Genomic DNA, 15,085 nt, shown 5'->3' on the forward strand with positions numbered 1-15,085 from the left:
ATGCTTTCTGTTAAAACCTGCTCCCTGAGCATATCTGTAGCCTCATCCCATGCCTGACGGTCATTTCATATTGTTACTGACACGGAAAAATAGCTTGGCTCAGAGCAGGGTCAAGCTGCCACATATCCTATTATGTTCTGAGGTTTGTTAATGGTAAGAAATTCCACAACCATATGCTCCACTTAGGACCAATCAGAATAAAGGTCAGTTAGAACTGTTCTTTCTAGTTAGCCAAAATAGCTTGAATCACAGGTAGTGCTTCCTGAACCTGGACTTGAGCTCACTGTAGTTTTTGCCAATATAAACTAATCCTTAGAAATATTCAGGGTCACAGGTTAGTTCCCGAGTCTAGACTACATTCACGATTAGTCTTGGGGTGTGAATACAGTAAATCAGCCCTGTTTAACTGAAATCGGTGTCTGAGTGGTTTATGTGGCAATTCCCAGACCTCAACACTTTCCCTGTATGTACACTCACCCAGCTTTCTCCCCTCCATAGTTATCCCCTCCTTGGTTAATACTCACCATTGGTTGAGCAGGACAACTTCTTGTCCCCCTGTCATGGTTTGAAAAAGAATGGCCCCTGCTGGCTCCTATATTTTAATGCTTCCTCACCAAGGAGTGAAAGGATCAGGAGGTATGGCATTGTTGGAGGAAGTGTGTCACTGGGGCTGGGCTTTGAGGCTTTAAAAGCCTATGCCAACCCCAATGTTTCCCTCTCTGCCTGCAGATCAGAATGCATCTCTCAACTACACCAGTGCTGTGTCTGCCAGCACATGCTTCCCACCATGATGACAATGGTCTAAACCTCTGAAACTGTAATCCAGCCCCAATTAAATGCTCCCTTTCTAAGAGTTGCCTTGGTCATGGTATCTCTTCACAGCAGTAGAACAGTGATTAAGACCCTTACCATTCTTTTTCATCTTCCTCTCCCAGAGAACAGAGGCTGTCCGGTCTGCAGCACCTGTGTCTCATCTGTCTGAGCGCTGGGAATATCCTTACCCAGTTACTTCTGTACATCTCTATTGTCAACCAATCCTCAGCCAAAATTGCCTCATGCCCCTCCTTTGCCCTTAGTGTTCTCTATATCTACTTCTCTATCCTTTCTCTGTCTCTCTAATACTAACTACTAGTGTTATCCTGAGGGGTTTTTTTTCCTTTCCTTTTCCCTTCCAACTCCCAAATACAGTAACTAATATTAGTCAATGCACACAATACTATCAGTACCTCCTCCTAAAGTGAGTGTCTTAGTTAGGGTTTGCATTGCTGTGAAGAGACACCATGACCAAGGCAAGTCTTGTTATTTTTTTAAATTATTTTTTTTATTATTATAGTCAACACAATATATATTTTTATATCAATCATCATAAAAATGATGGACATGTTATTAAATGAACATAAAAAGATAAAGTCTGTTTGTTTGTTTTGTTTTTAGTAGAGCTTAAAATCTTGGTTCTTACTGTGGTGCAAACCCAAAATAAGAACAATTTTTAGCCATTGGAGTTCATTGTAATAAGGTTGTACTTCAATGCCCCTCACATCACCAAAGGATTTTACCTCCATAGTAGCTAAGAGTTGACAGTTCTGCTGCGTCAAGGAATGAATTGTAGGCACAATTATTTCGATACAGATTTCCTGCTATGATTAAAGCTATTTGACTTGAGTGATTATCATCATTCTCAGCCCACAGGGAACAGGTTACATTCATTTAGCAAATGATGTATATATTAAGATGGTCTATCCATGAAGTCATTCATCAACTGTTTCAATGAACAATGGTTCTGCTTGGAGGGTGGCACAAATATTAGGTGAGGGTAAGATTCTGGTTCATTGGCCGTGATGATTCTGAAAAGCATTCATCTCAGAAAAAGAGTAATTTATAAGGCCATCTTCTTCAAAACTGATACAATAATTATAAATATCAAGCAAAACATTTGGTCTTACTCTTTGTTGTTCTCTTACAAACCACCTACCAAATTAATTGTCTACATTTCTTTTGACTGTATAAATAATTTTGAAATATTTAAGCTGTTCTGAAAACCATAGTATAGTGTAAAAACATCAAATAAACAATCCTACTGGCCAGGCAGTGGTGGTGCGCGCCTTTAATCCCAGCACTTAGGAGGCAGAGGCAGGTAGATTTCTGAGTTTGAGGCCAGACTCGTCTACAGAGTGAGTTCCAGGACAGCCAGAGCTATACAGAGAAACCCTGTCTAGAAAAACAAAACAAAATAAAACAAAACAAAACAAAACAAAAACAATCCTACTAATAGGCTGAGATAGGAGAAGCATGATTTCAAGATCATTATGTGGTACACAGCAAGACACTGTCAAACAAACAAGCAGAAAGAGTATATGGATTGTACAATATTGGACCTATTTCTGCAATTACCAAATTAGAGAGACCACTGGATGACAGCCAACAAATTTCTAACTCCTCATATTTTTGAATTTCAATCAACTAGGATATATTGGTAATATTAATTTTCATATTAAGAGATATTAAGGAAAAGTGATTGTTACTTCCTGTTATTTTTGTTGTTAGAGGTGGAATTATGTTTGTGTGGCTATCTTCTCTTGGGTTTCTTGCTTTTTCTAGGTGGTGGGGGATGGGCCTTCCCCCACTATATAAGCTCAGAACTTTATTAAACTTGGGGGCCTTCATCAGAATTTTTTGTCTTGGCCTTCTGTTCTTTCTCGCCGTCTTTTCCCTTACAGCCCCAGCTCGCCTTTCAGGAAGTACCTGGTTCGGGTGTGGCCACAGACAATCACACTCACTATGATTCTGTGATGCTGTGATCCTGTGATCCTGTGAGCCTGAGATCCTGGGTGTGTCAGAGCTCCTTGGAGCCAAGCTGCCTCTGTGACCCTAAGATCCTGGTGGGACCAAGTTCCTGGGATCCTGGGATCCTGGGATCCCAGGCAAGTTAGAGTGCCTGGGAGTAGCTCTTCCACTAATGGGGAACTGGCTGGGGAGTTCGTGCCTCAGGTCTGCTCAGGGCACAGGCCCAGACTGGAAGGAACCTATGCCACTGGTTGGGCAGGATTCCTGCGTCCCTGGTTCCTGCTGGTTCCAGTTACTCCCAGTGTTGGGACAGATGTTGTGTCCTCACCTCTGATCTTATGATCCTGGGTGTGTTAGAGCACCTGGGAGTGGAGTTTCCTCTGGGTGTTGTGGGACTGGCTCTGATCCTATGATGTAAGACAAGTCTTATAAGTATAACATTTACTTGGGGCTGGCTTACAGGTTCAGAGGTTCAGTCCATTATCACAAGGTGGGAGCATGGCAGTGTCCAGGCAGGCATGGTGCAGAGGAAGTGAGAGTTCTACATCTTCATCTGAAGGCTTCTAGGAGAAGATTGGCTTCCAGGCAGCTCGGTGGAGGGTCTTAAAGCCCACACCCCCAGTGATACACCTACTCCAACAAGGCCATACCTATTCCAAAAGGCCACACCTACTCCAACAAGACCACACCTACTCCAAGGCCACACCTCCAAATAGTGGCAATCCCTGGGCCAAGCATATTTAAACCACCACAGCAGCACTCACAAGACAATTTCTTTTAATACTACTGTATTTTGATAGTGGGTTTACATTTGATAGTGATTATTTTTGCAGACAGTATTTCTTTCATGTGAACTGTTTATAAGGGAGAAATGCAGAGAGATGGAAAGCATATTAGTGGCTGATTAGGGCTACAGGTGGGGAAAGGGATGTAGCCTAAATAGGTTGTATGATTTGTCTATGTTTATTTGGTTTATTTCCCCTCAAGGTTTTGGAAGCTTAGCGTTTTGCATGGCCATGAAACTTTTAAGGGATAGGCTTACTAGAAAGTGATTATTTTAGGTTCCTGGGGTCCTCTCAGGAGATTGTGGGTAGTTCCTATAAGAAAGAGTTCCTGGAAAAGAAGGAGCTAGATCCCTCTGACTAGCCAGGTGATACCCTCCTTTGCACATGCATCCCTGCCATGATGTCATTTGTTATGAACCCTCAAAAGAGTCAGCACCATGCAGTCCATGAAGACTTTCAGCTTCCAAACTAAACAAAAATAAGCCTCTTCTGAGTAAACAGCCCAGCCACTGGGAATTCACGAGAGTTAACAGAAGGCTTTTCACTATAACATATGAAGCTGCTTCTTGCGAAGAATGAAAAAATGTTTTAAAGTTGACTACAGCTGCCCACATTCATAAATACACTGAGACTGCTGATTTATCATATTAGGGCTTCAGAAACATCCACCCCAAGGAGAAAAGCCTGGGAACTTACGAGCCAGAATCCATGTCCGTGCCCTCTGGAACCGAATCAATAATGTTCAACAGTGCTTCCAGCTGAAACTTCATTTCATTAATCTTTTCATCAATTTCAAGCCACTCTTCAGTGGGTACTTGAGAATACTCGAGGAAGTTTTCTAACTTGAAAACACACATGTCCAAAGAAATGACCAAGTTTGGAAGGACTTTAGAGATACCTAGGAAAATGAGGAGAAAAAAAATTAACAAACACTTGGTGATATCATTATTTCAATAGAGTATAAAATCTAGGCAAGGGCAGATCCTCTCTTGTCTCTCATTTACCAGAGAACCTCGAGATGCACAAAACACCCAAAGACCAAGTTTTCAGCACAAAGAAGATGTATTTGCCCCATAGGGACAAAGGGCAGGGAATAAGAGACAAAAACAGGAGACAGAGGGTGAGGACAAGGGAGAAAAGGAACAAGGAGGGAGAGGGATATTTGTTGGGGGTGGGAGGGGATGACAAAGTACTGCCTCTAGATAGACAGGAGACAGATGTGGTACACAAGACAATGGCAGTTTATAAAGGTTAAAGGGAAAGCCAGTGTTACAATTCGGTGTTAAATTTAGAGTGGGTATGTTAATTAGGTGAGCCAAAGGGGGCTTTTGATTGCTGGACTTCAATACTTTGATAGCTGGACCTTAGTAGTCATCCTCAGGAGAAGGAAGTGGGCAAATAAGGGAACAAACCTTGAGGGCTAGCTTTAGGAACTTAATCTAATGGTTTAGCAAGGCAGAGAGAATGGGGCAAGAGCAAGGCCTGTCAGAGCCATGTTTGCCGTGCTCAAGCTTCTACTAGAGCCCTTCAATTTTAAAATAAATATCAAGTAAATACTCTACAGTAAACATGGACAATTCTCAGTCAGGTTGAACATTCCTAGTTTCCTATTGATTCACTGGTGAATATGACCACTGAGATGACGCTTCTCTGATGAGTTCATATTCTAATCTTCTTGTTTTCTCCATGGAGAAAACAAGTCAGAAATGACCAACTAGAGTTTTCTGTCTCAAGAGACTAGCAATGATAAGCAACTTCTCCCTGCGATAGTTAGTGACAGTTGAGAGCAGGCAGGGGCTGAAGTCACTTCTGGGTCAGTGATCCGAGTCTTTGTAAAGTCCACAGTTTCTAGCCCATGGCAACCACTACACCCCGGAGTCCCCTGAAGATCAGAATTGGGATCCCACTGTTAACTCAGTAGATTACTTGACTGCAAGATCACAGAAACATGCCTTCTCTGTGTCTCATCTTGGTTTTGGAACATGAAGTGAAAACACTGCCTTCTTAGAGCTACACGGAGAAGAAGAATAAGCCAGCTGTTTGTAGCATCCTTGATAGAAACATTCCCACCCCATTCATCAGTGAATCCACTAAGAAGCAGATGATCTGGTAAACACATTAGACTTCCACTGAACCCCTAAACCACCACACCTTAGAGAATATGGTGGATCTGTATTAGAGATAGATTCATTCTTGCAATGACTAGAGACAGGACTCATTTCAACCCAGTCTTTGTTTAAATTCAGGTGGTCTGCTTTAGCCCTAAATGACCTGCTAAGGGGAAGGGGTGCTATAACACTCAAGAACAATTTAAAATTGGTACCAGCTTCTCAGATCATCTCTAGAACTTTCCAGATACATAGTATCAGTATTTAGTCACAGCTCACAAAAATAATTGGCTCAGAACTATGACAACACAAAAGTGATTTTGAGAGACCTAAAGGAGAAATAGATGTGGCCCAATTACCATAGTTTTAAATCTTAATTTAAATCTTAAACATTTGAAGTTATTAGGGGTCAGGGATGAGGATTGTTGGCAGAGCAGTTGCCTAGCATGTACAAGGTTCTGTGATCCCTAGCACTGAAATAAAAAGGACTGATATTATTAAATGATAAAATGGAAACATTTTGGTAAAGAATTAAAAGATCTTAAGTGCCCAAGTAAGGACACCTCAGTCCCACTTGGGAGAGAGAAGAAAGTAATCACAAGTTGGGAGGGAGGGGGGGGGGGGGGGGTGGGGTGGTGGGGGGGTGGGGGGGGGTGGGGTGGAGGGAAATGGAGGGGAGGGGGAAACCTGATCTGGTATTGGGTGAGGGAAAAAGACTGAAGTCCTGATGGCCAGCAGAAAGAATGGAAACAGCCAACCTCAGGTTGGGGGGAGCCCCCAGAGTGCACCAGAGGCCTGGGAGGTGAGAGTCTCCCAGGACTCAAAGGGAGGGACCTTAGATAAAATGCTTGACAGTAGGGAGAGGGAACTTATAGAGCCCACCTCCAGCAGGAAGACAGGACATCAAGTGAGGGATGGGGTTGCCATCCCATAGTCACATGTCTGACCCATAATTGTTTCTGTCTGAAAGAATTACAGGGATGGAAATGGAGAGGAGCCTGAGGAAAAGAAGGTGCAGCAACAGACCCAAAATGAGATCCAGCTCAAGGGGAGGTCCCAAGGTCTGACACTATTACTGAGGCTATGGAGCGCTCACAAAAAGGGGTCTATCATGACTGCTCCCTGAAAGATCCAACAAGCAGCTGAAAGAGTCAGATGCAGATATTTGCAACCAACCAATGGCAAAAGCAGCTGGTCCCTGTTGTTGAATTAGGGAATGCTGAAAGAAGCTGAGGAGAAGGGAGATTCTTAATTAATGAATTAAGAATTAAGCTTAACTAATCTGAATCCCCGAAATCTTTCAAACACTGGACCACCAAACAGGCAGCATACACCAGCTGATATGAAGCCCCCAACTCACATACAGTAGAGGACTTCCAGGTCTGTGTTCATTCAGAAATGAAGCACCTAACCCTCAAGAGACTGGAGGCCCCAGGGAGTTTAGAGGTCAGGTGGGGTGGAGGGTGGGGGCATCCATGTGGAGACGGGGTTGGGTTGGGAGAAGGTGCGGGATGGAGGGTGGATACGGTGTGGGAAATGGAGTGTAAAAAATAAATTAAATTTAAATTAAAAAAAAAAGATTAAAAAAAAGTTTATAAACCCAAGGACAAAAAAAAAAAAAAAAAAAGCAAAAAAGCAAAAAATTGAAATGAAGAACTGTGAGGCAAAAGACACTGTCAAAAGGACAAAATGGCAACCTACAGAATGGGAAAGATGTTCACCAACTCCACATCTGACATAGGGATAATATCCAAAATATATAAAGAACTCAAGAAACTAGATATCAACAAACCAAATAACCCAATTAAAAATAGAGTACAGATCTAAGCAGAGAATTTTTGACAGAGGAATCTCAAACATCTGAGGAATATTTAAAATGTTTAACATCCTTAGTCATCATAGAAATGCAAATCAAAATGACTCTGAGAGTCCATCTTATATCTGTCATAATGGCTAAGATCAAAAACACAAGTGACAGCTCATGCTGGTGAGGATGTGGAGCAAAGGGAACACTTTTCCATTGCTGGTGGGAGTGCAAACTTATACAGCCAATTTAGAAATCACTATGGAAAATTTTCAGAAACTTTGGATTAATCTACCTCAAGACCCAGCTCTACCACTTCTGGGCATATATCCCAAGGATACTTTACCATTCCACAAGGACACTTGCTCAACTATATTCATAGCAGCTTTATTTGTAATACACAGAAACTGGAAACAACCTAGATGTCCCTCAACTGATGAATGGATAAAGAAAATATGGTACATTTACACAGTGGAGTGTTACATGGCTATTAAAAACAATGACATCTTGAAACTTGCTGGCAAATGAATGGAACTAGAAAAGATCATCCTGACTGAGGTAACCCAGGCTCAGAAAAACAAACATGGTATGTACTCACTTATAAGTAGATATTAGCCATAAAATAGATAAAGGCTAACCATGTTACAATCCACAGACCCAGAGAAGCTAGGTAACAAGCAGAGAACATGGGAGGGATGCTTGACTCTCACTGTGAAGGGGAAATAGAATAGAAATTCTGGGTGGATGGGGAAGGGTGGGAACAGGAGAAATCAGGTGTGGGGAGCACAGAGAGAGAGAGAGAGAGAGAGAGAGTACTGGGAGAGACAGCTGGGATTGGGAGGCATCTCTGGGAAGAGCTAGAAACCTAGTGCATTGGAATCTATGAGGGTATCCCTAGCTAAGACTCCTAGCAGTAGGGACACAGAGGGGGAACCAGCCATCCTGTAACCAGGCAAGACTTCCAGTGGCACTAACCAAACCATAAAAGTTTCAACCTACAACTTACCCTGCCTACAAGATGTACTGGGGTAAAGGTGACAGAGAAATTAGGGGAGTGGCCAAGCAATGACTGGTCTAACTTGAGACCCATGCACTGAGAGGGAGCCCACTCCTTACACTGCCTGAAGGGCCAGACACTAGAGACTGGAGAACCAAGACACTTAGTACAGAACCAAACACAACTGGAAAAAAAAGTCAATGACATGATTCCTAATGATATTCTGCTATACTCATAAATGGGTGCTGCCTTAGGGTTTTACTGCTGTGAACAGACACCAGATCAAGGCAAGTCTTATGAGGACAATGTTTAACTGGAGCTGGCTTAGAGGTTCAGAGGTTCAGTCCATTATTATCAAGGCAGGAGCATGGCCGCGTTCAGGCAGGAATGGCACAGGAGGAACTGAGAGTTCTTCATCTTCATCTGAAGGCTGCTAGGAGAAGACTGGCATTCTCATGGTTAGGAATAGGGTCTCATTGCCCACCTCCACAGTGATACACTTCCTTCAATAAGACCACATTTACTACAACAAGACCATACCTCCTAATAGTGCCACTCCCCGGGTCAAGCATATACAAGCCATCACAGGTGCGCCCTACTGCAACTGTCATCAGAGAGGCTTCACCCAGCAAGTGATGGAGACAGATGCAGAGACCCACAATCAGACATTAGGTGGAGCTTGGGGAAATCCTGCTGAAGAAGGGGAAGAAGGATTTTAGGAACCAGAAGGGTCAAAAACAGCACACACAAAAAACCCTAAGAAACAAAAGACAAAAAAACCCCACAGATTCAACAAACTTGGGCTCACAGAAACTGAACCTTCCACCAGGGAGCCTTCCTGGGGCCAGCCTAGGCCATCTGCACACATGTTACAGTTGTGTGGCTTGGTCTTCCAGTGGGACTCCTAACAGTTAGAGCAGGGGCTATCTCAGACTCTGTTGCCTGGTTTGGGGACCTTTTCCCTCCTACTGAATACTCATTTATAAATGGGCCTCATCTAGCCTTACTAGAGGAGGCGCCTAGTCTTCCTGCAACTTGCTGTGCTATGGATGGTTGATATCCATGGAAGGCCTGCCCTTTTCTGAAGAGAAACAGGAGGAGTGGATGGGTAGGAGACATGGTTGGGAGGAGCAGAGAGGAGAGGAGGGAGGGGAAGCTGCAGTCAGGATATTAAAAATAAAACTATTTTTAATGTGCTGTTTGTGTTGGCAGTACTCAGGTGAGGATTTTTTACAACTATGTTTCTTAAGGATATGAACCTATAGCTTTTTAAATTGTTTGTTTCCTGCCTTGCATGTCAGTAAGAGTGGCCTCACAGAATGAATTTGAAAGAATTATATCCTCTTTAATATCCTGAAATAATTTCATAGGAAATTAATAGTAAACCTTTGGGAGAAGTCTGTGTTGGGATAACCTTGTACACTGTGTGAAGGCTGTCTCTGTTGGTTGCTGCACTGGCAGAAAGCTGAGTGCTAGCCAGACTTTGTTATTAATAAGTTTCTGTGTCATTTGACCACTGGTGGGTCCAGAAAAGCCCACTACAAGTCTGCAGCAAGCCATCTGGCACTAGGCCTTACCACATTCTCCATCTGCAGATACACATGAATATGCAAGTGCGATGTGTGCATGTATGGTGTGGTGTCTGCTTGTGTTTATGTGTGTACATAAAGGCCAGAGGTTGACACTAGGCACCATCCTCAAGTGTTCTCCATGTACATAGTTTAGATGGGGTCTTTTTCTGAGCCTGGAGCTCACCAGTTGGTTAGACAGACTGGCCAGCGAGCCCTGGGGTTCTGGAGGATCCCAGCATTGGGATTAAAAGCACATATCACCATACCTGGCTTTGTAACATGCATGCTAGGGATGTGTTACAAAATGACTCAACAAAGAAATAGGGGGCTTGGATTGGTGAGAGAGCTCAGTGGCTCCAGAGGTCCCAGGTCCAACTCCCATATAGCAACTGACAGACATCTGTAACACCTGTTCCAGGGGATCTGGTGTCTAACCTCTGCATAGACCTGCATCCGAGCAAAACCAACCAAAACTTGAAGAGGCAATGTAATGGGAGAAAATGTTTGCAACTCATGTGCCTGAAAAGTGATTTGTGCTTGGAATAAAAGAACTCCTGTACTTAATAGTAAAAGGACAACACACTTGTATGCATATACACACACACATGCACGCATATGCATGCAGGCAAGCAAGCAATTTGAAAGGGTATTTTTCCAAAGAAGGAAGACAGCTGGCCAAGAAGATTCACAACAATTTGGGTATCCTTCATTGTCAGGAGCATACCAATCGAGACCACGATGAAATAGTATTTCACATCCACTGTCATAGTGAGATGGCCACAGTGGTACAAGGGAAGCAGAAACGTCAGAGCCTCACAATTGCTCCTGAGAATATAATATTGTGTCTACCTCAGAAACAGTGGCAGTCTTCAGAAAGCTAAACACAGAGTCAAATAGCCAAGAGTTCCCTCCAAGAGAAATGAAGACAAAAAGGAGGCACAAACCCAAATGTCTATCTACAGTTGAAAATATATACAAAATCAGGTATATTCATACAACCTATCTGGTCATAAAAGTGATGGAAGGCTAGCCATGGTAGCAAGTGACTGTAAGCCCAGCACTTGGGGGTGAGGCATGAAGACTACAAGTTTGAGGCTAAGTCATATCTTTAAAGAGAGGAGGAGGAGGACGATGAGGAGGAAGAGGAGGAAGAGGAGGAAGAGGAGGAGGAGGAAGAGGAGGAGGAAGAAGAGGAAGAAGAGAAGAGGAGGAGGAAGAGGAGGAGGAAAAGGAGGAGGAGGAGGAGGAGGAGATGGCAACAAGGATTCAAGATCAGTCTGGTATATATAGTGATCTCTGGACAGCCAGGGCCACATAGAGATACTCTACCTCAAAATAAGGGGAGGGTAGGATAAAAGATTGGCACATGTTGTAAATACAGATAGAAACTTAATGATGCTATGTAAAGAAGCTTGAAAGAGTGCAAGACATTTCTCATTCCTATGGAAAGCCCAAATGGAACTGTATGGGACAGGAAGTGGATCTAGAAATAGGGTAGAGATAAGGGGGGAAGGGTAGGAAATGAGAGATCCAGGACGCAGGACTCCTGATGAAGTGTAATACATTCTGTAAACTCAACTGGTGATCGGTGCACAAGCCTGTGTATTTTGAATTCACACTTTAGACATGTGGATCATGTTACATATTAAACTATATCTCAGAAAAATGATGCTCAGTGCTTTATTTTCTTGATAAAACTGTGACAGTTCATACTTAAATTTTAAACTTTAATTTCTAATGAACTCTTTGAATTTTAATGGTATTCAACACTGTGATTACTGTTAAGAGTCTTTACATTGCCAAGAAATTTCATTTTCTTGTTTTGCTTACCATTGTCACCATTTATTCTTATTTCATATTCTCTGTAGAATTTGTTTATGCTTTTTACGATATCTTCCATGTACTCGTGCTCTGGTGGCAACAACCCATCCATACTCTTATGGCGACTAAGTATCCCAAACCCAATGTCTGTCCAGTTTTCCTGTAAGCGTTTAATCACTTTGAGAGAGTCATATCTGGACAAAAGAAAATCCCCTGTAAATTTATCTTTTTCCTCCTCCAGCATCTAGAACATGAAGCAGAGAGAATAGTACTATTATTATATTTATTATTATATTATCATATTATATTTAAAAAGAATATCATTAGATTTATTATATGACTAGATATCATCATCATTATCATCATCATCATCATCATCATCATCATCATCATCATCACCAACCAAAGTCTGCCTCAAGCGTCCATCCTCCGTGACTCTCTGGCATTCTGGAGACTCATGGGTTATTGTCATTGTCAGTGCACTTCTTGTAAAGTTTGGGGTTAGAGACACTCAAGTGCTCACTCTGGCGCTCACCGCCTATGGTAATGCACTTAACTCCCTTCCTAAGCTTCAGTTTTGGAATGTGGGAGGTGAAAATCATTAAATCTCCATCTTGAGCTGTCAGAAAGAATAAGATGATGTGTAGATTGTGTGTTCATCCTGACAGAGTATTTAATAAGTAAGTAAGAATTATTATTTTTCCTAGTAAAGCACTTTTCTGTTTTATCTATACATGTCAAAACTGCCAACTAAATCCCTAAAATCTGTCTATAGAAAGGTAGATATCGTCAGTCCTAAAATGATTACAATCAAGTCATTCTAAAACAAGAGGAATTACAGATTACATCTGTAATCCCAGTGCCAGAAGGCAAGGGTGGTGGGAGGAACTCCAGTGTGTTCTTGGCCACGTCGTGAGTTCAAGATCAGAGAGGGCTACTCAAGTCCTAATCTCAAAAGCACACACACATACAAATCACTTCCTGAGCTCTGTATGAGATTCCACTAGGTCATGAATTTGATACTCCTTCCTACATGAATTCAATGTCGTTATACATTTCCTTTGTCCCAGTACTATAGCCTAACAGTAGTGTGTGTGTGTGTGTGTGTGTGTGTGTGTGTGTGTGTGTTACTGACGCCTAACAGTTGTGTGTGTGTGTGTGTGTGGTACTGATGCCTAACAGTAGTGTGTGAGTGTGTGTGTGTGTGTGTGGTACTGATGCCTAACAGTAGTGTGTGAGTGTGTGTGTGTGTGTGTGTGTGGTACTGATGCTTGAACCAGAGCCTTGAATGTGTCAGGCTCAGTGGTACTATAACATATCCTTGGCCATCATAATGGTGACTTAATTAATACAATATATTTTCAAAGCTTGAAACTTTAAAAAAAATCATCCTAATAATGTGTGGAACTATAATATATACATAAACTGTTATATACACATATTTTATTGTGTGACATACACAATAAAATATAGCTTGGCTTTCAAAAGGGAGTCAGTGCTGAAACATGAATGAACCTTGAAGGCAGTATGCTGAGGGGAATTAGCCATTCATAAATGGACGAATACTAGAATCATCTTATTCATAAAGCAGAATTATGCTTGCCAGAGGTGAGGGAAAGCAAACACCAGGAGCTACTGTTTAATGAGTAGCACTTCAGTTTGAAGGCTGGCACAGGTAGCGAGCAGTGTGACTATGCGCCATGCCACTGACCTATACACTTCAGTGGTTAAAAGGCAAAGCTTATATTTTTAGCCGGGCATGGTGGCGCACGCCTTTAATCCCAGCACTNGGGAGGCAGAGGCAGGNGGATTTCTGAGTTCGAGGCCAGCCTGGTCTACAAAGTGAGTTCCAGGACAGCCAGGGCTATACAGAGAAACCCTGTCTCGAAAAACCAAAAATAAATAAATAAATAAATAAATAAATAAATAAAAAAGGCAAAGCCTTATGCTATGTGTATTTTCCCATGCTTTATAAAAAGTAATTAATTTTAAAAGTCCCATTTGTCCTTTACACAAAAGCTCTATTCAAGGGGAGCAGAAATGGTACTTGTAACGGGGTACTTATTAAGGATCAGAGGCACACTCACCACACAGCCTAAGTTCATTTAGCCCACAAACTGGAATGTTTAACCGTATTTCACAGGCTGTTTCTTTATTTTCTGTCGTTCATCATCCTTACACAGCATTTAAAGGATGGCGTGTAGCTTGGCTGTGGGTGAGTGCTGGCACTGGCACTCTCTGCCAGCAATGGACAACCAGACTGACTTGAGAAAGTCTTACCTTTTCATACTCCTTGAAGTCATTAAGGGCTACGACGAATGGGCTTTTCTTATTAGAGATTATAATATCTTTTCCACTGGAAGAAGAATAGAGCAAGAAAGATCTCAGAATGAGGTATATGCAGAGAAAAAAACCCAAGTTCACACATGAACAGCAGCCCGACCTTTTTACCTTTCAGCATGGCCTCTCTCCTCGTGGGTCTTCTATAACAAGTAACTGATTCTAACTAACCAAATTACAGGGCTTGAAGCCCTCAGAGTATCTCTTTGAAGAGTAAGGTCCTATTTTGAGAAACTGAGACTGAGGTGTTCATAAGAACTCCTGCTGAGTACAACTGGCAGACCTTACAGGAGTGGTCAGGAAGCCTCTGGATGTTTAAGGCAGCAGCAGCTCAGGAGGAGTCTCAGCTTCTTAAGGGGACTCCCCTTCCGGTCTCTGCTGCTTACAAGGAGAAAGCTGGAGGGGGTTGATTTGTTTTGTTTGTTTGTTTTTTTTCTGTTTTGTTTTGTTTTTTCTATTTTTATTTATTACTTACTATTTTGTTTGTTTGTTAGTTTTGTTTTGTTTTTCAACACAGGGTTTCTTTGTGTAAACCTGGCTGCCCTGGAACTTCCTCTGTAGACTAGGCTGGCCTCACACTCAGAGATCTGTATGCCTCTGCCTCTGGAATTAAAGGCATGTACCACCACTGCCTGGCTATTTGTTTCATCTTTTTAAACAAACAACCAAAAAATTAATAGTCTTTTTGAAGCTTGAAGATCATTTTATTACAGCTTGAAAGAAAAAGGAGCAAGCAACCTGAAAACCCCAACAGCTGCTGACAGGAGGAAGGGAGAGAGAGGGAAAAGGAATGAGAAGGCAGAGGAGGAGGAGGAGAAAGAGGAGGAGGAGGAGGAGGAAGAAGAAGAAGAAGAAGAGGAGGAGGAGGAGGAAGA

The 15,085-nt window shown here is 42.3% G+C and overlaps 1 protein-coding gene across 1 annotated transcript in view; it reads right to left on the reverse strand.

Annotated features, from left to right (window-relative positions):
• The window catches only part of Axdnd1 (axonemal dynein light chain domain containing 1), an 84,638-nt gene that overhangs the window by 25,532 nt on the left and 44,021 nt on the right, over nt 1-15,085 (reverse strand). The window contains exons 14-16 of the mRNA XM_021199072.2: nt 14,151-14,226; nt 11,880-12,114; nt 4,266-4,467 (exon numbers count right to left, since the gene is read on the reverse strand). Of these exons, the coding sequence (XP_021054731.1) occupies nt 4,266-4,467; nt 11,880-12,114; nt 14,151-14,226 (513 nt within the window). The remainder of the gene's footprint in view (nt 1-4,265; nt 4,468-11,879; nt 12,115-14,150; nt 14,227-15,085) is intronic.

This window comes from Mus pahari, chromosome 5, assembly GCF_900095145.1.
Source record: "Mus pahari chromosome 5, PAHARI_EIJ_v1.1, whole genome shotgun sequence".
Classification (NCBI taxonomy): Eukaryota; Metazoa; Chordata; class Mammalia; order Rodentia; family Muridae; genus Mus; species Mus pahari.